Source organism: Scyliorhinus torazame, chromosome 16 (assembly GCF_047496885.1).
Source record: "Scyliorhinus torazame isolate Kashiwa2021f chromosome 16, sScyTor2.1, whole genome shotgun sequence".
Classification (NCBI taxonomy): domain Eukaryota; kingdom Metazoa; phylum Chordata; class Chondrichthyes; order Carcharhiniformes; family Scyliorhinidae; genus Scyliorhinus; species Scyliorhinus torazame.
In genome coordinates, this window is record NC_092722.1 from 181,518,339 (window position 1) to 181,544,301 (window position 25,963).

Consider the following 25,963-nt stretch of genomic DNA (forward strand, 5'->3'; position numbering starts at 1 on the left):
AATCACATATTCTCTCCATTCGTTTGATGGCGTTAAAATCTAAATGATCTGTCTCTTTCTTGAATACGTGCAGTGACTTGGCCTTCACAGCCTTCTGTGGTAGAGAATCACCACCGGCTGAGTGAGCTCCTCAATGGTCTACCCCATACCCTGAGACTGTCTCTCCCTGGTACCCGATTCCCCAACCAGGCAAAACATCCTCTCTGTATCTAGTCTTCAAACCTCATTCAACAAGATACCTTTAAAACAGAGCACTCAGGAGCTTTGAGTGGAATTATTTATTTTATGTGAGTTTTCTGCTTGAATTCATTTGCAGTAAGGGTACTGATTTATTCTGGCGCAAGACCAACTTCATGCAACCCATTTAAACATCATTTCCATCTCTCCTGAGCGCAGATAAATTTTGCAGCATATGATGTTTTTTTTAAACTAAGATAGTCAAAGGCTGGAGGAGTGTTTTTATTCCTGCACAAGGTTTAACATTTTATTGGAATGTATGGAGCGTTACAGAGGCATAACCACAGCTACAGGTGGTTAACACTCCCAGTGCAAAATTTGTAAAATCACTTCCCTATTCCCAGGCTGAGTGAGTTAGCTGAACTTGGCAGCGATTCGACTGCCCGAAATTGCCCCCAGCTGGTGGGGGTGGATGGTGCTGGAAATCCTGCCCCCCGTGGCTGAGGAGTTGGGGGTCCTGTTTGTCATCGCTATCCAGTGACCTTTGTAGGAAAAGTGTGACCAGTTTTCGATGTGTTTGACAGGATACCTGAGGGGAACTGTGCATCCGTGAATCCCTGCCACTACACCCCCAGCTCTGCAACCTCTCCACTTCCAGCCCCCCCCCCCCCCCCCCCCCAAGATGAAGCGCAATGGAAAAAGGAAGGGAGGCAAAAAACGAACAGCATGAAAAGGCAGAAGTATCATTTATCAAACAGTTTTAGATCTCATCTGAGAGACTCATCCCTGGGTTTCATTTTCTTGTTCACAGCCAATTCAAATCATTATGTTGGATGATGCTACTTACCTGTTTTTAGTCAACAGTATCCAGCTTTTCAAAACTAAAAAGATATGAATCAGGGATTTGTTGGGTAACAGTGTACTGATATATTGGCATTGGAGGCAGTCCAGAGAAAGTCCACTAGGCTGACCCCGGGTATGGAGGGATTTTCTTATGGGGAGAAGTTGAGGAGCTTGGGCCTGTACGTATTGGAGTTCAGAAGAATGAAAGGTGACCTTATCGAGACATTATGATGTGATCCTATGGCCACGCTGGGCTAGAAAAGCTCACCGCGGCGCAGCGTGGCCGTTGAAAGCCAGGAGACCCCACTCCCAGGATCTACCCGGCTCGCAACGCCTCGCAAGATTCACCTTTTGGCAAATCTGCATATGAGAGCGAGGCAGTAAGCCTTCCTCTAATGTGTAGATTCCCGAGGTGCCTGAGGCTTTGGAATTCAATCCTTTCGCCTTAGAGACCTCGGGCGAACGCTGTTTGGTACTGGTCCCCACAAATGGAGACCAGATGGAACGGCATTTGTGGGGGTCTCCAAGGTGATTGGGGGCCCCCAACTGCATGCCCTTTGGGCAGGGTGGTGCCCTGGCAGTTCTGGTGCCACCTGCGTACCTTGGCATTTTTTTTCATGCATGAGATTGGGCCGGGGTTGCCCGCCGTGGGTGTTGGGCGAGGGGGCCATGTAAAAATGTCGTCCCGATCGCTCGTTATAATGGGGAGGTCCGGCGAGCAGAGCTCCCCATTGTGAAAAATGGGAATATGTGCAGCCTCGGCCATGCGTCCTCTGTTCAGGCCCCTTATTCAACGTGAGTCGTGTTGAATAGCCGTATATTTCTCGGCACTGCTCACTTGGGGACTTTGTTCCCTTTTGGGAAGATCGCACTCACAGGATTCTCAGGGGGCTTGACTGGGTAGATGCTGAGAGGATTTTTCCTCTTGTGGGAGAAACGAGGACCAGAGAGCATAATCTCAGAGTAAGGAGTCGTCCATTTAAGACAGGGATGTGGAGGAATTTCTTCTCTCAGAGGGCAGTGAATCTGTGGAATTCTTTACCGCAGAGAACTTTGGAAGCTGAGTCATTAGGAATGTTCACGGCTGAGATAGACAGGTTTTTAATCAGTAAGGGAATCGAGGGCTATGGGGATAAGGTGGGAAAGTGGAGTTGAGGATTATCCCATCAAATCAGTCATGATCTCACTGAATGGCGAAGAAGACTCGATCGTCCAAATGGCCTACGTCTTCTTCTCCCACGTTTCATGGTCTTATGGTTATGGTCCTAGAATGGGGAGAAATGGCAAAAACCCACCTTGAATGTTTCTTGAGGTTAAACAGCAGCTCACGGAATCTCTGTAGATTGCTGGCACATTCCCTGAACTGGTAAACCAGCCTTGTTTTTTTTATGTCCGTCCTTCACTTTACACGCTACTGCATCCAAATTTGTGCAGGATTGTTATTTTAGTGATTCACTTAATAAGTTTAGTGACAAACCATTTTGAGTGTAATCAGACAGATTTTATTTGACTACATGTCCATGTGTATCTGACATGAAAATGCATTAAAGTGCAACACAGGTATTTTATATTCAATATAATGAAATTAGGGGGGGGGAAAAAAAATCAATATTCCATAAAACACTTTTCAACAAAGTTCATTATCTTGGTTGAACTGGAGCATTTGAAATGCCAAAATAAAATTAAGCCACGTGAAAATGATATTGTCCCCACACTGTTATTCCTGGCTGAGCTGAACACTTTCTACAGTAATGAGCAGGAACAAAAACCTGGTTTGATGTAAAAGGATCAACAGCAGATGGAGAATGGAGCACAGTGGATATTTAAGCGGAGATCTTGGTTTGCGGTTTCAGATTAAACCCCCCCCCTGTGAACTGGGGATAGTTTGTCCTCTGAGGCTGGATTAAAGGCTGTTCCTCCTTCACCAGGACTTTGTGTTTCTCACTGAGGGGAAAACAAAAGAAATTCAATTTATTTCAAAAGTACTACAAATCATTTCTGTGCTTTTAAACAGATATGGTATTCTTTTTGAAGATCTACGTGGTCTCGGCGGAGGAGGAATTGCTTCCCTCAAATGGTTCTGCACCTTTGGAAATCTCGACCAAGGAAAGCCGTGGATGTTCATTCGTTGGGCATATTTCAAAGTCAGAGATCAACAGATATTTGGGTAACCAGGGAGTCAATGGGGATAGTGGAGGAGGTATAGCTGAGGTAGAAGATCAATCATGGATCTTATTGAATGGCCGAGTAGGCTTGAAGGGCTAAATGATCTACTTGTGTTCCTATTTCTTATATTCCTCTGCTCGGACTTAATTTAGAAGAATGAGAGGGGATCTAATTGAAAAGTATAAAATTCAGACGGGGCTGGACAGACTGGATGCAGGGTTGTAGTTTCCCCTGGCTGGAGGGTCTAGGACAAGGGGTCACTTTAGAATAGGCCATTTAGGACAGAGATGAGGAGAAATGTCTTCACTCAGAGAGTGGTGAACCTGGGGAATTCTCTGTTACATTAGGCTGTGGAGGCCAAGTCACTGAATTTATTTAAGAAGGAAACAGATTTCTAGACTCTAAAGGCGTCAAGGGGTTTGGGGAGAAATGAAATGAAAATTGCTTATTGTCACAAGTAGGCTTCAATGAAGTTACTGTGAAAAGCCCCTAGTCGCCACATTCCGGCGCCTGTTCGGGAAGGCTGGTACGGGAATTGAACCGTGCTGCTGGCCTGCCTTGGTCTGCTTTAAAAGCCAGCGATTTAGCCCAGTGTGCTAAACCAGCCCCTAAACCAGAGTGCGGGAGTATGGCGTTGAGATAGAGGATCAGCCATGATCATGTTGAATGGTGGAGCAGGCTCGAAGGGCTGAATGGCCTGCCCCTGCTCCTAATTTCTATATTTCCAAATACAAATCCAGACCTGTGATTTGTTGATGCTATCCCTGGGGGCCTGAAATGGAAAGTGGCCAGTTCTACATTTGGATGAGGATACAATTGCTTCAAAACATAGTACAACCAAACTTCCAAATATTTACATCTCTTTAGAAGCGTGGTGGAAAATTGGACTTGCTTCCACGTAGAATGGTTGAGGTAAATAGCATTGATGCATTTAAGGGGGAGTTAAATAAGCACATGAGGGAGAAGGGAATAGAAGGATTAGCTGATAGGGTTCAATGAAGGTCTGTGTGAAGAGGCTCATGCAGAGCAAAACATCACCATAGGCCTGTTCGGCTCAATGACCTGCTTCTGTGTTGGAAAGTCTATATAATTCTCAACAGATATAAAAGATGCCAGTCACATTTCAGGGTTGATTTTGCATTGGGGTGTAGTGGTGATCTGCGCAGAAATGCATGAGTTTACCTCACATCACAAATATCGAGCAGACAATGTAAGAACCTTCAACGACTGCACAGCAGAAGGTTCAAGCAGATCCCCTCGCACATTCCCAAGTGAGTGCAGAAAGACTTGGGGCACGATTTAATGGAAATGAGTCCCGTTTTGGGCACGTTTAGCCGGGTGTTTGCCGATGCTGGCAGCGCCGAGAACGACCCCGCTATTAAATGGAGCTCAGTTCGTCAGTGCAGGAAGTGATTGGGATCCCATTTTTAAATGGCGCCCGGATCTCTCGACCCCCTAATGCCCCACTTACCAATTAGGGGGTCCTCAAACCACAGCACCCCACCTCATAAAGGCAGGGCAGCCACGATCCCCAGCACGAGCGAGGTGCCACCTGGGCACTGCCAGCCTGGCACCTTGGCTGTGCCCCGACAGCCTGGCAGTGCCACCTGGCATCATGTGGCATTGCCAGGATGACAATGCCAGGGTGCCCAAATGGCATCGGCGGTGCCTGGGTACCACCCTGCCCAGAGCCCCACCACCCAGGGCCCACGATCACCTGGGAGACCCTCCTAAGTACCAGTACACCTGATCCATATTTGTGGAAACCAGTGCTCAACGGCGCCCGCTTGGGATCTCCAAGGCTTAGATCCCGCACCTTGGGTAACTCCGGCGCGAACATATTTAAGTGAGCTTGACTGCACACTTAAATATGCAAATCCGCATCCCGCACTTAATGGACGGGATCCAGATCGCGAAGCCTTGCGACATCTCATTAGACCTCGCGAGGCGTAACGAGCTTCGTAAATCTCACGAGAAGCCTCTCATGTGATTTCCCGGACTTGTCGCGTCCCTAGTCTGGCATGAAGAGGCCGATAGATCGTGCCCTCGGTATCTTTGGGATGGGACAGAGAGGCTTAGGAGCAGAAGTAACTGCCTCTTTGCATCCCTGTGGAGTTCCGCCTCACTGTCTCCTGAGGGAAAATAAGAATCCCGAGAGGAAAGCCTAGTAAACCCAAACATTGATTTTTAAGCTCCCCTTACTTTCCTTTTTCACTGACCATCAAAATGCAAAAGTGAAAAAAGAATTGTTGAAAGAACCTTAAGAGTAGCTCACAAACCATGGAAATGGGTCTTTAAGAATTTTCAATCAAACTCTGGGAAATGGTTTGAAAAATGCCCCCACTCCGGGATGTCTACCCGGGTAAAGCAGTCAGAATCCAAGGTAGGAAAGCCCCACATGCCAACAGTTCAAGCCTCCCGCCAGGAGAATGCTGCCGGACATAAAGGCGTTTGCGGTCTATCGTTCAGCACACGGCATCCTTGCTGAGTTTCCCCCTTCCCACCCCCCCACCCCCAATATTCTCCTCACCAGATGCCCTCAAACTGCACAAACCGTCGTAAAACTTCCCTTATTTTAGTCCAACATCAGTAAGCCGCAAATTTGCAATTCTTACCCTACTTCCTCAACATTAAAAATAGCCAAGCTATCTGAGCTGATTAGAGTGAAAAGTTTGATTTAGAGAAAGCTGTCCCGGTTATATTCATTCGCGATGGCATTCGGTGAGTTACAATGCAATAAAACACAAAGTGGCGACTCTACTTCAAAGGACTGAGATGTGTGAATTCACTGACCATCATGTCTTTTTCCTCTAAACAAATTAAACAATAGTCACTTCTTATTGATCTTTTTTTAAATTGCACTATAGCTTAAGCAAGTGCAAGATATTGATCACTTGACTGGTACAAGCTATTAGATTTTATCTTCAAATGGAAATTCAGGCTTATTCATCACACTCTATATATTACAGTACCTTTCAGCACTTCTAAGCCATTTCAATAAATCTGATGTGTTTCGAATCTTTCGTTTATTTAATAGTTTAACCTTTTGAAGGTTGCTGCAGTGTTTCTGTAATATGGGCAAATTAAGGAAAAACAACTTCGCCCGTATTTTCCTGGCGGTTCATCCGCCGATGGTGCACCACACCTCCGTACGGGATTCCCAGCGACGAGCGGTGCATTCAACGTGAAACTCCGCAAAAGATGGAAAGGGAAATGGAAAAAGGAATGGTTTAGTATTATACAGTTACCACATTTACCCAAATTGGTCACGCCTGCAGCCAAAATGCAGCTAATTTGAGGAAACCATCGGCAGGTTTCTCCATTCCCGAGACTAAGTATTGACGACGGGGCAGGATTCATGGAGTTCCACGACAGCAAAACTGGTGCCGCACCTGGACCGATTCAGTGACCATGGAGGGGCTAGCACCGGCACCACGTGGAACACAATCGATTCCAATGAGAAATGGTGCGGGATTCGCCGGGTCTGTGATTGACACTCGGGAGGCTGGCAAGCCGCAGCTGCATATACACATTGCACTTCCCACACACACTCATCCCAGCCAACAAGATGTGTTGTGCTGGGACGTGCCCATCCCGCTGATGGGTCGGCTGGGGCCAGATGGCACCTAGGGGGATGCCCGGGGGGGTTACCCATATGGCCTGTGGCCCTAGGTTCACAATGGGCAATCAGCGGCGTGCACAGCTGCCTTGCCGGCTGCGGCAATGGGGCTCCGTGCCCATCCACACCGTTCCCAAAGCCGGGATTCTCCACACCAATTCGCATTGGGCAGGAGCGGAAAATATGACAAGAACTGCAAAGTCGCGATTACGTCTGTGTAAAAGCAGGAGGCGATTGTCCCCTCTCCCGTCAGAGACATATGATTATCAGGCCCAGACACCTGAATTACACCCCCCCCCCATCAGAAAATCCATCCACAGCGGCATGATGGTAGGACGGCATGAATCATGACCGGTTTCCAAACGTGTGTTCCTGGTGAGCAGACCATCAAGGGAGCTCAGGTGAGTGAATCGCTCAGGAGGGGGAGGGTTATGCTCAGGTAGTGTCAGGGGGCAGTGTCGGGGGTTGTCCAGAGGGTGCTGGGGAGGGAATGCCTGGGGTCCATAGTCGTACTCATGGAATCAACCTTACACGCATTGGTCTAGACACCTCCATCACCATCCTTTGGTATATCCTGTCTCACCGGCAGTGCAGACCCAGCAGAGGTGGTGACACAGTGCTATACAGTTGGGAGGGAGTTGCCCTGGGAGTCCTCAACATCGACTCTGGATCCCATGGCATCATCGCAAATATGGGCAAGGAAATCCCCTGCTGATTACCACATATCGTCCCGCACTCAGTTGCTGAATCAGTATTCCTCCATGTTGAACACCGCTTGGAGGAAGCACTGAGGGCAGCAAGGGCACTGAATGTTCTCTGAGTGTGGGACATCAATGTCCATCACCAAGAGTGGTTCAGTAGCACCATTACTGACTGAGCTGGCAGGTATTACGATTCCAGACCAGACCCCAACAGTGGCTAAGATACTGCACCAAAACCCCAATATTTTAGTTTATTTGAAAGACTGTCTGGAAAGAATGGTTTGCTCCTGGAGTGGTTCGCTCCATAGGGCTGCCCACAATGGGAAACCCCATTGGCCGGCTGATGGGATGGAGAATCCCGCCCATTATCTCTGCAGCTGCAAAACATTAACTCCCCAGAGACTTCCCCAGTCAAGCCATAATCCATTAACCTAGACTGAAAAACACATTTCATTGGCAATTTCATCTTACGGCTGATAAAAACACCCAGGCCCTGCAAAACAGAATTCGTAAAAAAAAAAAAAGACCATTGCAGTCAAACACACTCTAACCCCAGGCTTTTAACCTTTAAATTGCCCAATACTTAGAAACCAATATTTTTAAAGTCTTCCAGTCGTCACTGTGGGTGTATCTACACCTCAAGGACAGCAGTGGTTCAAAATGGCAACTCACCACCATCTTTATGAAGGGCAACTGGAGATGGGCAATAAATGCTAGCCAGCAAAGCCATATCCTGTAAATGAATTTTAAAAACATACAGCTGCTAGTATGGGACTGTGGCAAATGGTGAGGGAACCAACAAGAGGGACAAACATATTAGACTTCATCCTCACCAACCTGCCTGCTGCCGGTACATTTATCCATGACAGTATCGGTACTAGTGACCACCGCACATTCCTTGTGGAGACAAAGTCCCATCTTTACATTGCAGATACCCTCAATCATATTGTGTGGCACTATCATCGTGCTAAATGGGGTAGATTTTAAACAGATCTAGCAAATTAGGACTGGACAACCCAGAGGTGGACTTTCAATGAAACACACGCTGGGTCCTGGCCAATGTGGGCGGGGGGTGGGGGCATTTGAATGTCTTGAGACTATCAACAGGCAATACAAAACAACACTGAGCTCTGATTGGTGAACAGTTCGAGCGGGGAGACAGTTTGCCAGATGTTCAGAGGTTGTGGAGACTTACAACAGTTCAGACAGGGATCTGCTGAATTAGAGCGAAGTTTCTGGACTTTCATTGAGTAAGGCAGACAGGCAGCCAACTAACCAAAAAGAACAAAGGCCACCAGGTCAGATAGGTAACAGCAGCAGCCAGGCTGCCAGCCAGGAGTTGTCGAGGCTCGAGGCCCGATGACCCGAGCGAGAGCCGAGGTGTGAGCAGAGCAGCCATCGGGAGGTACGAAGGGTTGGCAATTCAATTCATCAATTGGTACAGGCTTGTTGCTGTTATACGTTAAAGAACACTACAGCAGTCTGTCAAGCAGTAATTTTGGATATCTCTGTCTTACATTGTGTGACCGAGGGTGGATGGGATCAGGAGGTTATTGATGTAATTCGGGGTGGTACTTAATGTCATTGTGGCCGGGGCTCAACGTTCTTGGGGCTAGGCTCAAAGCCATTGGAGCAGGGCTCAAAGTCATTGGGAGCAGGCTGCCACATCACCAGGGGGTGGGGCGTTACGTCGGGCCCCCACAAAGAGGGAGAGCTCGGGGGCCACAAAAGTGCAGGTCTGCCTCTGGGGCAACTGTGAGGTGTTGTGGATCATCAGCAGCAGCAGACTTGTATTCCACCGCAATCTGCAACCTCATGGCTCATTATATCCCCCACTCCATCATTACCACCAAGCCGGGGGATCAACCCCGGTTCAAAGAGTATACCAGGTATACCTAAAAGTGAGATGTCAAACTGATGAAACTATCACAGGACTACTTGTGTGTCAAACAACAAAAGCAGCAAATAATAAACAGAGTTAAACTAAGTCATTCCATGGCCAACGGATCGAATGTAAATTCTGCAGTCCTACCATGTCAGTTGTTAATGGTGGTGAACAATTAAACACTCACTGGAGGAGAAGGCTCCACAAATATCCCCATCCTCAATGATGGAGGATGATGGAGGAGCCGAGCACTTCAGATAAGGCTGAAGCCTTTGCAACAATCTTCAGCCAGAGTGGGTGATCCTCTTCCTGAGGTCCCCAGAATCACAGATGTCAAGTCTTCTGCCAATTCGATTCACTCTACGTGATATCAAGAGCTGAAGGCACTGGATTCCTCAAAGACTACGGACCCTGGCAATAGTCCAACAATAATACTGAAGGCTTGTGCTCCAGAACTTGTCGCACCCCTTGCCATGTTATTGCAGTACAGTTACAACATTGGCATCTACCCGGCAATGTGGAAATTGTCCAGTGTGTCCTGTACGCAAGGAACAGGTCAAATCCAACCCAACCAATTACCACCCTATCAGTCTACTCTCCATCATCAGCAAAGTGATAGAAAGGGTCACTTAGAAAGGGATCAGTGCCATCAAGCAGTACTTACTTAGCAATGACCTGTTCACTGATTCTGAGTTTGGGTTCTACCAGGATTATTCAGTTCCTGACCTCACTGCAGCCTTCAAACATGGACAACAGAGCTGAATGCCAGTGGTGAGGTGAGAGTGACTGCCCTTGACATCAAGGCAGCATTTGACCAAGTATGGCATCAAGGAGCCCTAACAAGACTGGAGACAATGGGAATCAGAGGATTCCCACTCTGGCTGGTCATACATGGCACTAAGGAAGATGGTTGTGGTCATTGTAGATCAATCATCTCAGCTCCAGGACATCACTGCAGGAGTTCCTCAGAGTAGTGTCCTAGGCCCAACCATCTCCAGCTGCTTCAGCAGGGACCTACCTTCCATCACAAGGTCAGAAGTGATGATTGCACAATGTTCAGCATCATTCATGATGCTTCAGGTACTGAAGCAATCCATATCCAAATGCAGCTAGACTTAGACAATATCCAACCCTGGGCTGACAAGTGAAAAATAATATTCATGGCACATAAGGGCTGGGCAATGACCATCTCCAACAAAAGAGAACCTAACCATCTCCCCTTATACAGTGAATGGTAGAACCCTCAAGAGTATTGACAGTCAGAGAGATCTAGGTGTACAGGTCCACAGGTCACTGAAAGGGGCAACACATGTGGAGAAGGTAGTCAAGAAGGCATACGGCGTGCTTGCCTTCATTGGCCGGGGCATTGAGTATAAGAATTGGCAAGTCATGTTGCAGCTGTATAGAACCTTAGTTAGGCCACACTTGGAGTATAGTGTTCAATTCTGGTCGCCACACTACCAGAAGGATGTGGAGGCTTTAGAGAATGTGCAGAAGAGAATTACCAGGATGTTGCCTGGTATGGAGGGCATTAGCTATGAGAAGCGGTTGAATAAACTCAGTTTGTTCTCACTGGAAAGACGGAGGTTGAGGGGCGACCTGATAGAGATCTACAAAATTATGAGGGGCATAGACAGAGTGGATAGTCAGAGGCTTTTCCCCAGGGTAGAGGGGTCAATTACTAGGGGGCATAGGTTTAAGGTGCGAGGGGCAAGGTTTAGAGAAGATGTACGAGGCAAGTTTTTTTACACAGAGGGTAGTGGGTGCCCGGAGCTTGCTGCCGGAGGAGGTGGTGGAAGCAGGGACGATAGTGACATTTAAGGGGCATCTTGACAAATACGTGAATAGGATGGGAATAGAGGGATACGGACCCAGGAAGTGTAGAAGATTGCAGTTTAGTCGGGCAGCATGGTTGGCACGGGCTTGGAGGGCTGAAGGGCCTGTTCCTGTACTTTCCTTGGTTCTTTGTTCTTTGACATTCAATGGCATTACCATTGCCAAATTCCCCGCTCTCAACATCCAAAGGAGTTATCATTCACCAGAAACTTGACTTGGCAGGGTCCTCCAGGGAGTGGTGTTCCCAGGTATCTGCTGCTCTTGATCCTAGATTTTACAGCCAGCAGAATGAGTTTGCCTCCCTATCTTGAAAATAGCTTGAAAACTGCATTTAAATCACATTGAATAATCTCTTATCATAATCTAACCCTTGGAGTTCAGGTAGAATGCTGGTATATCTATGCTGCACTGCACTGAATCCGCGCTGCTGGCCTGCCTTGGTCTGCTTTAAAAGCCAGCTATTTAGCCCTGTGCTAAACCAGCCAGATATAAAGGCCAGCATTCAATTAGTCTTTTATTTGAATTATTTCCTGTACATGTTTGTGACATTTGAATGATCATGATAATGTACAGGGACACCCAAGTCTCTTTGGGCCAAAAATCTTTGAAACAGGAATAGGCCATTACCCTCTAAAGCTGCATCCATGACCTCCAAGAGAAGACGGATTAACTCTCAGTTCTAAGATCCTTTTCTCAACGGAAGTCTTGATGAACCTGGTTAGATTCATGTGGATTCTATGGTTGGGCTGGAGTTTGGGGAAGCACTCTTGTGTGAAAATTTAGTGTGAACAAAGAGACCACGGCAGCCCACAGAGTGGAACACCACTGAAGTGGCAGGACTTCCAGGAAAAGCACGAGGACCATGAAATTCCTCTGGTCGCCTGGCAGAATCCCCAAATAAAGCATGTGAATGTCTGCTTTACATCACTTCCACGCTGACTCCACCGGGATTACAGCAAGAAACCTGATGAATCCCCAAAGAATCACATGGCCAAAACAAAGAAAAAAAATCAGAAACAGGGGGTTAAATTCCTAACAACAAATACATTAGAATAAAGGAAGGTTTAAATTTTGCACAGCAGAAACTAAACACAAAATACGGTGGAAATTCCAGTTTCTAAGAACTCACTGTATATAATTTTCACAGTAGCCCTTCCACCCCCTCATCCTAACTGGTGGTCCCCCCAGCCTGCTTTGACAATTCCACAAAATGTATCCTTCATTGCAGACTTGTACCACCTATTGTTTTTGTCATTGGTACCTTCGCTGTTCTATCCTCATGTTATCACTTTCTTAAAGCTTTCCCTTCCCTGATCCTTCCCCCTTCATTTCTAATGCTGTTTTGTTTCGGAGAAGTGGTATGGTGTCAGCTTCCTCCCATTATTGTGCCCAAGTAGTCATTCTCTTGGGTGTATGCCAGGGCTATATAAAAGCATGAGCCTATAGGACCACTGAGGACATCACAACCAAACACAATCCTTTTCTCAGCTGATAGCCGTTGTACACTTCCCAGCACACGGTTTTCCTAAACTAGGCCAGATACTAATTTATATGCTCTAGCTGTTGCCAACTGAGATGTCGAGCGACCTAAGAACAGAACATAATTAAACCTGACTGACCTTTTGATCTTTATGGCTAATTACGCCACTTGGCAATGCCTCCAATCCATTAATCGTCAGGCAGGTTGGATTCACTCAAAATCTAATATAAAGAGTCATCTACTCAACCTCACAAGGCCCTTTTATTTCTATGTATATTATTTCCGAACAAGACCCCGGGGGATTCAGTCTAGTACTGTAAACTTGAAGTTGAATTGCTATGTGATCCCGAAGGTATGGTTCAGTGGACTACCCACTGTGATCAGGTTGTTTCAGAAAGGCTAGCTAAAAAAAGATGCACTGCATTTACAAAGTGAGCAGAATAGGCAGCAAAGTGACACAGCATCTTGCAAAACCCCACATCCTTCACACTTTCTCTTTGTTACTGACCTGAACCATGGTATTGAGAGATGCTGGGCTCCAAAGGTCAGGTACTTGCTCAAACTCAGACAGGGCGAATAGGGCACACAATCACCCATCCGCACTCATGCATCTTTTAACTGACAGTCAGAGAGAGGGGTTAACAATTATTTGACTGCAAATCAAAGTACCCATCACTTTATAGGTCCGAGGCTCATATGTGGTGTAGCGAGGAAGCTTGAAAGCAACAGGCATATAAACCAGTATTGAATCTGTTCTTCCTATTTTCTTTTTTCCCCAGTACTGAGTGAATATAGCAAGGACAATATTCAGCAATTAACCATCTCCAAGTCAGGGCAGTAATTCTGAAGTATTCCTAAATTGGAACATTTTGATCTTTTTATGTTACTGTTTAAAATGTTGTTCATTCACCAGTGGAGAACTTTAGCAACTATTCAGATCTGATCGTACTTGGCCCAATTAAATTAACGTGCCCTTGACTAATTTGTAACAATTCAAAGACATTAGTGAGAATTTTCAAATGAACAATTTTGTTCTTACACTTGAAACTGCAGAAGAATATTAATTTATCAAATAGACTGAGAAAGGTTTACGCGAGTTGTACAGGTTGGAAGTTCCCGTGTGTCTGTATTCTTGAATTGACTATCACAGGCACAAATGCACAATCACATACATCTTTATTATCACTATGTAATCTAACAAAGTATGCTGTGCAGTGGTCTCATGGTTACTGCTTTAGCCTAGCATGTTTGGCAGAAAATTAAATGAAAATTACTGCTAATTAGTTTTAAAATATGAGCGTTTGATATTGGGGACCAAGTGTATTTATTAAGTAATTGCTTTATGGTGGTAGCTTTGCTGGCGAATTCAGTGGAACTTCTGTGTAATTTCTGCAAAGATCATGCTTTATTGCATAAAAATTATGTATGGGAATTGATCCAATACACTGGCTATGCTGCCTGTAAAGTGTAAAATTGCTTTGCACAGCTCTTATGTGTGTAATAAGTTTTGCAATTAGCATACAAATGCCTTAGTGCCGCACACATTACTTTGATTCAATTGCAAGATTTTGGTGATGGAGCTTCTGGCTTCTCCAATTTTGCACACAAGTCAGATGCAGCTCAGCATACCATGCCCTCTGCCAGGTGACCACAGCTCAGGTGTGATGCTCAAAGGTGCCCTTTCATTATCTGCATGCTTCTTGGTACAGTAATGCCCAAAAAGAGCTGTGCTCAATTTTAGTGGCTGGCTCATTTGCATCACTTGGTTTGAAGTGAGGTGCAGTCCTGCGCTTAACCTAACGTATCCCTCAACCGCTAAAAAGCGATCAATAAATTTCATGGTTGCTTGTGGGAGCTTGCTGTGTGCAACCTGGCTGCCGCGTTTCCTGCATTACAGCAGTGACTGCACTTCAAAGGTTCATCAATGGCTATATCGAACTTTGGGATGTCCAGAGGTCATGAAAGGTGCAGAATAATGGGCGGATTCTCTGTTGCCTGACGCCGACATCGTAATCGGGAGGAGAACCCATTCCGACGCCCAAATCGGGGCCGGCGCCGGTTTGACGCCGGTCAGCCATGCTCTGCCCCCTCTGAAGTGGCATAATCGCATTGCGCGGCGCACACCGTTGCAACGGCGTTGGCGCGTCGTCAGCAGGCCCTCCCGCGATGCTTCGCCCCCGTTGGGCCGAGTTACCTACAGCGCGGTTAACATGTGATCTGAGCGGTCGGGAACCCACCGTGGCGTCGACGGACTGTGTCAAGCGCCGCCACACCCGGCCGGGAACTTTGCTTCTGGCCTGGGGGGGCTACCGCGAGGGCTGGAGGGACAGGTGGGGGGTGGCCTGACGGGTCGGGTACGCGTACGGCCGGAGCCATTTTGTAAGGGGCGATCGCTGCAGGTCGTCGCCATGCTCATGCGCAGCCAGGGACCCGGCCATTCTCCGGCCGTTTGTGACATGGGAGCTGGGAGTTTCACCCAGTGCTGCTGCTAGCCCCTCACCGGTCCCGGAATCGGTGAGGGTTCCGCCCCAATTTTGGCGTCATAAAACGCCCGTAAATTCTTTATTTCAGCCGGCACTTTGCCGCTGAAACAGAGAACCCAGCCTAAAGTCTTTCTTTGTGGTGATCGGGGAACCCAAGCATTAAACAGGAGCAGAGAGGAATATCGAGGCCTTGGTCAGCTGTTGATTGTGGAAACAATGGACGGGATTCTCCACTCCCAGGCCGAAATGGCCGTGCCGTTGTGAACGGCGTCGAGGTTCACGACAGTGCGGAACGGCCCCGGTCCCGACCGATTCAGACCCTGACAATGGGCCAGGATCGGGGCCGCGTCATCTACACACGCCAGGCCTTGTCGCCCGCGTAAAAGCGGCGCCGCATAGATGACGCGGCCGGCGCCGCATAACGGGCATCATCCGCGCATGCGCAGGTTGGCCGGTGCCAACCCGCGCATGTGTGGTTGTCGTCCTCTCTAAATCCACCCCGCAAGAAGATGGGGGACAGATCTTGCGGGGCCGCGAAAGGAAGGAGGTCCTCATTCAGAGAGGATGCCCCGACGATCGGTGGGCACCGATCGCAGGCCACCCCACATTCCAGGTGAAGCCCGGTGCAGGATCCCCCCTCGCCCCCCCACAGGCCGCATCCCCCCAGCGTTCACGCACCGCCCACGACTGCAGCGACCAGGGGCGTCATTCTCCGACCCCCCGCCGGGTCGGAGAATGGCCGTTGGCCACCGTAAATCCCGCCCCCGCCCCCGCCGAAGTCTCCGCTCCTGGAGATTGGGCGGGGGCGGGAATCCGGCCGCGCCGGTTGGCGGGACCCCCCGCTGGATTCTCCGGCCCGGATGGGCCGAAGTCCCGCCCAGAAATTGCCTGTCCCGCCGGCGTAAATCAAACCTGGTATTTACCGGCGGGACCAGGCAGCGTGGGCGGGCTCCGGGATCCTGGGGGGGGACGCGGGGCGATCTGACCCCGGGGGGGTGCCCCCACGGTGGCCTGGCCCACGATCGGGGCCCACCGATCCGCGGGAGGGCCTGTGCCGTGGGGGCACTCTTTCCCTTCCGCCTCCGCTACGGCCTCCACCATGGCGGAGGCGGAAGAGACTCTCCCCACTGCGCATGCGCGGGAAACTGACAGCGGCCGCTGACGCTCCCGCGCATGCGCCGCATTTCCGCGCCAGCTGGCGGGGCAACAAACGCCATTTCCGCCAACTGGCGGGGCCTAAATCCCTCCGGCGTCGGCCTAGCCCCTCAATGTTGGGGCTAGGCCGCCAAAGATGCGGAGCATTCCGCACCTTTGGGCCGGCGCGATGCCCGTCTGATAGGCGCCGGCTTTGGCGCCAGTCGGTGGACATCCCGCCGTTGGGGGAGAATTTCGCCCCAGGTGTGGACGGCGCCGGGGAGGACCCGCCATTTTGGCCCGGCCGCTCGGCCCATCCGGGCCTCAGAATAGCGGGGGTGCCGGAGAATCGCCATTTTGGGTGTCTCCGGCGATTCTCCGGCCTGCGAAACTCGACTGGGCTGTTCCCGCCGCTTGGGAGAATCGCGGGAGGGCGTCGGACCGGCGTCCCCAGAAATCTTGGCGGCCCAGGCGATTCTCCCAACCGGCGTGGGAGTGGAGCATCGCGCCCAATGTGTCCAAGACCCCTCATCAACTTATGTCCACGTAGCTTTCAAGGAGAAATCATTGGATAGCTATCAGGAACAGTACCTAGGAATTTAGCATCCTCTATTACTGCTTCAGCTGGGATCAGTTGACACACAAACAGGCATGAAATCCTCAAACCTTGAGCAGTTTCAGCAGTGCAAGGAAGATATCTGAAATTAATAAAGGATATCAAAGAATCTGTTCCTTTTTATATTTACTGATTTATAAACATCTCCTTGTAGCGATGTGATTTTTGCACTGGTGTGAATTTGCGCTGATGTGACTTTGTTTCAATTTGTCATCATTGATTATTAAGAGCTAGATTTGAGACAAAGAAAGTTTGATTTTTCATTATCCAATAAATACATTTTTAAAAAAGACTTGAACCTTTTACAATCACCGGGTATCTCAAAACGCTTCACAGCCATTTAACTACTTTTGAAGAGTAGGCACTGTTGTAATATAGGAAATGCAGCAACTAATTTGTGCACAGCAAGCTCACACACAGCAATGTGATCATTAATTCCCCACAATTTGGCACAGGCTAGCTATCGCACTCAGAGAGGTGAATGTAAAATGTCACAAAGTGCCGTAAAGGCTCCCTTCAAAGTCTGAGGTTGCTACATGTTGTTGGGGCAAAGAGATTATTACTCTGCATCACACCTTGCTCCACCTAATCTAGGAATGAACAAAGAAGTATTTTGCAGACATTCCAAATATCAGTAAGATGTTCCATTTCTCAACATTAAAATGAACATTAAAGAGCACAAAGTAAATCTAACAACACAAATTGTAGCTTAGGCTAGAATTAGCAATATATACCATTGATACAAAACAATCATGCAATTGGATCACTGATTAAGCCTTTGTGGACACAAATGGACCTCGACAATGCCAATCAGAGGGGAAAACCTAGTTGACCTCACCTTCATCAATCTACCTGTCGCAGATGCACCTGACCAAGATCGCACTGGTAGGATTGATCATCGCACAGACCTTGTGGAGACAAAGTCCCGTCTTCACACTGAGAATAACCTCTATTGTGTCGCATGGCACTACAACTGAGGTAAATGGATGAATACAGAACAGGTCTGGCTGATCAACACTGGGCATCCATGAGGCCATCAGCAGCAGCAGAATTGTATACAACCACAGTCCATTATCCCACGGCCCGGCATATCCCCCTTTCCACCATTACCACCAAGCCAGGGATAAAATTGGGTTCAATGAGGAGCACAGAACAGCATGCCTGGAACAGCATGAGGCATATCTAAAAATGAGGTGTCAACTTGGTGATGCTGACCCACAGCTGAAGCACTGGCATCAACCCAGCAATGTGGAAAATTGGCCATCTTCCCACAAAAAGCAGGACAAATCCAATCCAGCCAATTACTGCCCCATCAGCCTACTTTCAGTCATCAGCAAAGTAATGGAAAATGTCATTGACAGTGCTATCAAGCAGCACTTACTGAGCAATAACCTGCTCACTGATGTTCATTTTGGATTCTGCCAGGGCCACTTGGCTCCAGACCTCATTACAGCCTTCGTTCAAACATGGTCAAAAGAGCTTAATTGCATAGATGGGTTGGGAGTGACTGCCCTTAATCAAGGTAACATTTGACTGAGTGTTTAAGGAGCCCAAGTAAAATTTAAGTCAATGGGAATCAGGGGAAAACTCTCCACTGGTTGTAGTCAGACCTAGTAAAAAGGAAGAGGAGTGTGTTTGTTGGAGGTCAATCATCTCAGCCTCAGGCATCACTGCAGGAGTTCCTCATGCTGGCGTCCCTAGTCCAACCACCTTCAGCTGCTTCATCAATGACCTTCCTTCCATCATAAGTGGGGATCTTTGCAGCTGATTGCACAATGTTCAGTACAATTCGAGACTCCTCAGATACTGAAGCAGAGTGTGCCACTTGCAGTGGGATCTGGACAACATTCTGGCTTGGACTGATAAACGGAAAGTTACATTTATGCTGCACAAGTGCCAAGTGATGACCATCTCCAGCAAGAGAAAATCTGCCCATTGATCTGAAACTTAACTAGACCAGCTATATGAACACTGTGGCTACAAAAGCAGGTAACGACTCATAGAATTTACAGTGCAGAAGCCGGCCACTTGGTCCATCGAGTCTGCACCGGCCCTTGGAAAGAGCACCCTACTTAAGCCCAAGCATCCACCCTATCCCCGTAACCCAGTAACCTCACTTACCCTTTTGTGGACACTAAGGGCAATTTAGCATGGCCAATCCCCCTAACCTGCAAATCTTTGGACTGTGGGAGGAAACCGGAGCACCCGGAGGAAACCCACGCAGACACGGGGAGAACGTGCAGACTCTGCACAGACAGTGACCCAAGCCGGGAATCGAACCTGGGACCCTGGAGCTGTGAAGCAGCAGTGCTAACCACTATGCTACCGTACTCCCCAAAGCCTGTCCACAATCTACAAGTCTAAAAGTGTGATGGAATATTCTCCAATTGGCTTGATGAGTGAAGCTTTAATAATACTCACTAAGCTCATTACCATCCAGGCCAAAGCAATCCTGCTTGATCGGCACTCCATTCAGCACCTTAACATTCACTCCCACAGTGGCAGCAATGTGTATCATCTTCAAGATGCGCTGTGGTAACTCAACGAGCCTCCTTCAACAACTTTGAAACCTGCGACTGAGACCACCTAGAATAAGGGCAGCAGAGTCTTGAGAGCAATATCCCCTGCTCGTCTACCCCCAGGCCCGGCACCAGACTTGGAACTGTATCGCCAGTTCCTTCACTGTCGCCAACATCCTGGAACTCCCTTCCTAACAGCACTGTGGGTGTACCTACACCACATCTGCTGGGCGCTTTAAGGTGGCAGCTCGCCACCCAAGGGAAATTAGATATGAACAATAAATGCTGGCCTTGCCATCAATGCTCTTACAACACTGAAGAATGAAAAGAAAATTATAGTGTTGGATAATAACATATAGACATTTAATTGTTCCATTTAACATTTCTTCTCCCACCTCGATTTTCATCAATAAAACCTCTTAAAATAGTGGAGAAAGGAATTGCATTTGTGAATTAAGTCTTTGGTCCAATACCCTCAAACTGCAACTTCAAAATTGCAAGGACAGCATTTCCAAGTTTATGTTGCTGTTGATAAAGATCAGGAGGTCCATGGCACATGGCCCACAATATTTTGTTGGAGATTCACCCGTGTTGTGTGGTGAAATAGGGCACTGCCAGATTAATATTTTTTATGTCTGGTTTCGGGCCCATCTAGCGGTGTGTTTCCCGCAGATGCAACGCCAAGAAAGACCCCGCTATTCAATGGCACTTTGCCGATTATTTCGGCCTCGGCAAAGAACTCTCCGTCGAGGCTCCATTGTAGAGTACTCGTGAATTGGGGCGCCATTTTTAAAGGCAGCCCCAATCTTTCAATCCCCCTCAGCTACCCCACCATAATCTCTGGACTCCCCCACTTCACCCAACATACCTCTTCCGGCGTCCTCGAGCCCCGCCTCTCCATCTCTTATGGGCAAGGCGCCCCAGGGCCCGAACCCCAGCATAGACAACCTGGCACCATGGCACTGCCACATTGACACCCTGGCAATGCCCCTGCCAACATGGCAGTGCCACCCAGGCACCTTCGCAGTCCCAGGGTGGCACAGCAAGGGTTCTGGGATGTCAGTGCCAAGGGGTCTAGGTGCCAGCAGGAGTGTCAGGATGTCACCCTGCCCAATGCCCGACCATTTGGGGGTCTTCAAAGGCCTGGGAGACCTCCCCAGGTGCTGTTAGGACTGGTCCACATTTGTTATGGTGAGGTCTCCCAGGCATGGCCGGTGAATCCCAGATCCCGGGTGAATCCGGCGAACATATATTTAAATGAGCCTAATGGCGAGAGCGAGTTCCAGAACACGACGTTGAATCTCGCAAGATGTTTTAAGCGTCGCGAATATCATGTGAGGCATCGGTGCGACAAGGCTGCTGAATCGTCTCCAGTGTCTCTACAGAAATGGGCTTTGGAAAATAAGCTTTATAAGAGTAGAGTTTGCAGGTTTTCAATGCTGTCGATCTGTGAAGCTCTTTCGTGTAAAGACTATTGTCTGGTAGATGTCTGGATTTTCACCTGAGGAAGTGAGTGAGTAGAAACAAACCTGTTGGACTTTAACCTGGTGTTGTAACAGTAAGAAGTCTTAACACCAGGTTAAAGTCCAACAGGTTTGTTTCAAACACTAGCTTTCGGAGCACTGCTCCTTCCTCCGGTTTCCTGCGGAAGGAGCAGTGCTCCGAAAGCTAGTGTTTGAAACAAACCTGTTGGACTTTAACCTGGTGTTAAGACTTCTTACTGTGCTCACCCCAATCCAACGCCGGCATCTCAACATCCTGGTGTTGTAAGACTTCTTACTTGGTTTGCTGCCATTGAAACAATTTTGTATCCAAGTTGCTACATTCCCCTGGATCCTGTGGACTTTTATTTTTTTAACCAGTCTGCCATGTAGGATCTTGTAAAAAGCTTTGCAAAAATCCATGTAGACCACATCAACTACACTACCCTCATCAGTCCTCCTTGTTACTTCCCCAAAAACTCAATCAAGTTAGTCAGACATGACATTCCCTTAACAAACCCATGTTGACTATCCTTAATTAATCTGTGCCATTCTAAGTGACAGTTTAGTCTCTCTCGGAGAAGGAATTCCACTAATATGTGCACTACCTAGATTACATTTACTCGCTCCTTTTTTGAACTGAGATACAACATTAACCACCCTCAAATCTTCCAGCATCAAACCTGTATCCAGTGAGGATCGGAAAATGATGGTCAGAGAGGACCTTTCAATGAATGGGGTTCATTCATTACATATCTGGCACCTTGGTGGTTTAGAATCTCGAAACTAATAACATCCACCAACTATCTCAATGTTTAATATTTACTGGTTTGTTCATATACACCATTTCATTCAGTTGTTAGCGTAACTAACTTATCATTACAATGGCAATGAAATTCTAAGTATATGAGTTATTGCAAAGTGAGTATGGTATTTTGCGATAATATATAGGCTACCCCTCTTAATTATGTGTTACGGACAGTAGGAGGATTAATTTAAACAGCTCTAATTCCTCCTGTCATTATCCATCGATAAACAGAAAGGTGTTTTTGATTTTCCTCCTTTATAAATGGTGACCCATGTGCCCCAACCTTTCCGTTTGGAGTGGTCCGATCGTTTATCAACCCCACAGCAAACTTGGGATAAGGTACAATAAGAGGTTTATTTTACACACACACACAAAACACAGGAAGGGGTTTTGCAATGTCCACCTTTTTTGCCCTCGTACAATAAAAGAGGGATAAGGGAAAGATAGCGGTACGTGGAAAGACCACAATAAAAATAAGAGTTTTCAATTGAGTCCAGAATCAAAAGTCCAATGATGCATTCGTTCAGAGATGAACGCAGCGGGATGAAACTATTGCAGTGTGATGATCCATCATTCCAGAAGCGAGGACTTCCATGATGGAAGAGCCACGCAGAGATGAACAAGTCTGTAGGCACCGATACAGAAGTTCCAATGTTTCTGCTAGTACAGTGTAGATGACGGCCAGGCAATTTATCTGGACAAAGCTCTTTCTGCTGCTACCTGTTGAGTGGTAAAATGGTGGACTGCCTGGATTCAGTTTCACATGGCAATATTACAGGCTCTAGCAGCTTGGGGGAGGACATGTGACACACCTCCCGCTTTTCCTGGGTTTTGGATATTTTTCCAGGTTTAGGACCTTCAGAGGTTCAATAGAGGAGTCAGGGTCCCTTGCAGACATGGGCCAGAGCTCTGCCTCATAAATGTAATGCGCGTTGGTGCATTTCTTTGGTATTTGATTTTCTGCAGTCACAAGGGCATTAGTCCCTCTTTAGAGATAACAAGGTCCCTGCTGGTTTTCTGAAGGCTAGAAATTCCTCTGGTAGGAGTCATAGCTAGTCAAGCATGTTGACGTAGATATATATTTTGCTTCCTGTCGTCGGGGCAGGATATACAGATGCAGTAATGACAATGTGTAGGGGGTCGGATAAAGCTCAGTTGGCGAGATGGGTAGTTTGTGGTTCAGAATAACACCACCAGCATGGGTTTTTTTCTCGTCCTGGCTGCAGTAGACTTCGGACCTGCCTCCTGACCCTGCCCTGAGGGTAAAAGGCAATGAGAAACTACCACTTCCAAACAACTCCAACCAATTGGCTTAGGATGGAGCATCAACAAACAAAAAGCTGCCTCAGGCAGAGCAGACATGAATGAGTGTGGTATTTACAGTACTGGACTGGGATGGAGAACTCAATCAGGTAGTTTCCAATCGCCTGCTAGTCCTTTAGCATAAGGTCAGCGGAAACTCATTCTAACCATTTATCGCATTTCTCTGATGGTTGTGCGGCATGCCACCATTAAAGGTGTATGGATTTAAACTGCACAATGGCAATTTGTGGAATTAAATTCAATACGTGGAGGCGGTGGCGTAGTGGTATTGTCACTGGACTGGTAAACCAGAGACGCAGAGTAATGCTCTGGGGGCCCAGGTTCAAATCCCACCACTGCAGGCGGTAAAATTTGAATTCAATAAAAAACCTGGAATTAAAAGCGAGTTGCTGCCCGTTTGGGCAGCACGGTAGCATTGTGGTTAGCACAATTGCTTCACAGCTCCAGGGTCCCAGGTTCGATTTCGGCTTGGGTCACTGTCTGTGCGGAGTCTGCACGTTCTCCCCGTGTCTGCGTGGGTTTCCTCCGGGTGCTCCGGTTTCCTCCCACAGTCCAAAGATGTGCAGGTAAGGTGGATTGACCATGATAAATTGCCCTTAGTGTCCAAAATTGCCCTTAGTGTTGGGTGGGGTTACTGGGTTATGGGGATAGGGTGGAGGTGTTGACCTTGGGTAGGGTGCTCTTTCCAAGAGCCGGTGCAGACTCGATGGGCCGAATGGCCTCCTTCTGCACTGTAAATTCTATGAAAAGATAGATGGTCATCAAAGACTAATGATGACCACAAAACCATTGTCAATTGTCGTAAATACACATCAGGTTCATCATTGTCCTTTAGGGAAGGAAATCTGGTCCTTACCTGGAAGGAACTCTGACATCTTTACCCAGTCTGGCCTACATGTAACTCCAGGCTGACTCTTAACTGCCCGCTCAAGGGGCAATTAGGTTTGGACAATAAATGCTGCATTGAACGAATAAAAAAAATCTGATTATATTTCTTATTACTGATGCAGAGTGGGCTAGTGAGGTGAGGGCGGAGGGGGTGGTTGTAAGGGAAAGTGCCCATAAAAGCTGCCAAGTTGTCACACAAAAAATGCAACTGTTCACCTGAGGGGACAGGAAACTGGCACCCCCTACTCATGCCTCCAGTCCCACACTAGGTGGCTGTCTCTGAATGTCTGCTGAAATGCCTGTGCCAGCCACTCAGTTGTAAATTCAATCACGCCCACCACCTCATTCTCTGCACAGCCTCATCAGCATCACCCACATCCTGAAAACAATTCATAAAAATGAATGCTTCAAATGATTTTCCAATTATCTTTTAAGCATTACATTTCCACCTGTGTTATCAATGTTGCTTAATTCAAATTACATAATTGTTCAAATTCTTAGCACAGAAAATGAACTTGAATCATCATCAGCAGCAGATGGTATAATGTGTGCCATTTCCTGATAATCAACTGTAATTTGTCACTTAATAAACCCCCGCTCATCGCACCACGATAGGTCATTTCTTTACTGAGGCTGCAGCCACACTTCAGTTGCCTGTGATAAAGAGAAAAAAGCTGGAAGTATACAGCAGGTCCTGTCAAAACCTGTGGAGTCAAATCAGTTAACTTTTCAGTTGTGAAACCCTTCAATTGCCAAAAGGTCTCCGTCTGAAATGTTAACCTTTATTTAAACAGATGCTTGCAAACCCGCTATGCATTGCCAACATTTTCTGTTTGTAACACAGTTTGCCAGTATTTGCATTTTTTGCCTTTTTAGCACAACTGCGTCAATTATGTGGCCTATATAACAAGAGCCGCGATGAGATAGGAACAGAAAAAATGCAAAATCCTAGCCTAGTCTATGGAAAAATGATACAGGAGTGGAGAAACTAAACTCAGAGGTTGTGCGAGGATGGTACACAGCGAGATGCTGACACGTTTCCATTAACTTCAATAGACAGGAAAATCGGCACATTGTAAGATGGATTTGCCAATTCAATACGAACCGGTTCCTGTGACTGGTGGAGACATATTTCACCCCCATTAGACACATTAGTGTCTAATTTAACGTCAGTGTAACTTTCAGCTGTTAAAAGATTTGTGAAATTCCAGCCTCAGTGGGTAACCGTTCGAACTGCCAGGAAAACCTAGGAGATCTATCCTCACCAGAAGTGGATTTCAACAAAGGCTCTATACACCAACCTTGTATACCATGCCACCTTGTCTCCTCCTGAAGGCATCAGGACTGCCTTACATCCTTAAGAGACACCATTCCCAAGAAAATGAGGGTTGTAATTAGAAGCAAAAGTCAATATTCAGACCACAGGCCTGCAGGGTGCCCCGGAAAAAGTTCTTTCTGAAACTGATGTTGATTTTGGAACACCATTTGAGGCCAAAGATGGAGAGGTCAGAGTGGGAATGGCAGGGGTTATTAAAGTGGTAAATTATAGGCACTGTAACCTCACACACCTACCAGTGATAAAAGCCTGACGTCCACCTCTCGCTACCTCCACATCCAACAAGTTATTCAGCCACGGCAGGAACATCTCAGCGCCATACAATCAGTGACATTCTGCCCTCTCGTAGGATATAAGGTGGCGCACAATAGACGGGAGCAGAGCAGAACCAGCAGGGGACAAGGACATCAGCACCTCCTGAGTCCTATGGAGAAGGTGGCTCTGAGTGTCACAAGCCAGAGAGCCTGTGGCATCCAGCATGACCTAGAACATCGGGGATGACAGTTTGTTACTGCCGTAAGCCCCTTCTCAACTCCCATCTCACACTCGTCCTGTTACCTGGCATGATGCACAAGCCGCCGATGGTGCCCATGCACCTATTGCTTCCTACCCGAATCTCCCAACACTCCCTCACCCCAGCCTTCCTTTTCGTGATTTCCTGCTTTCAG

The 25,963-nt window shown here is 47.5% G+C and overlaps 1 protein-coding gene across 1 annotated transcript in view; it reads right to left on the reverse strand.

The window, feature by feature from the left end:
• Nucleotides 1–2,499: 2,499 nt before the first annotated feature.
• The window catches only part of cfap58 (cilia and flagella associated protein 58), a 282,899-nt gene continuing 259,435 nt past the window's right edge, over nt 2,500–25,963 (reverse strand). Inside the window, exon 18 of the mRNA XM_072479551.1 lies at nt 2,500–2,964. Coding sequence (XP_072335652.1) covers nt 2,844–2,964 — 121 coding nt within the window. The 3' untranslated portion in view covers nt 2,500–2,843. The remainder of the gene's footprint in view (nt 2,965–25,963) is intronic.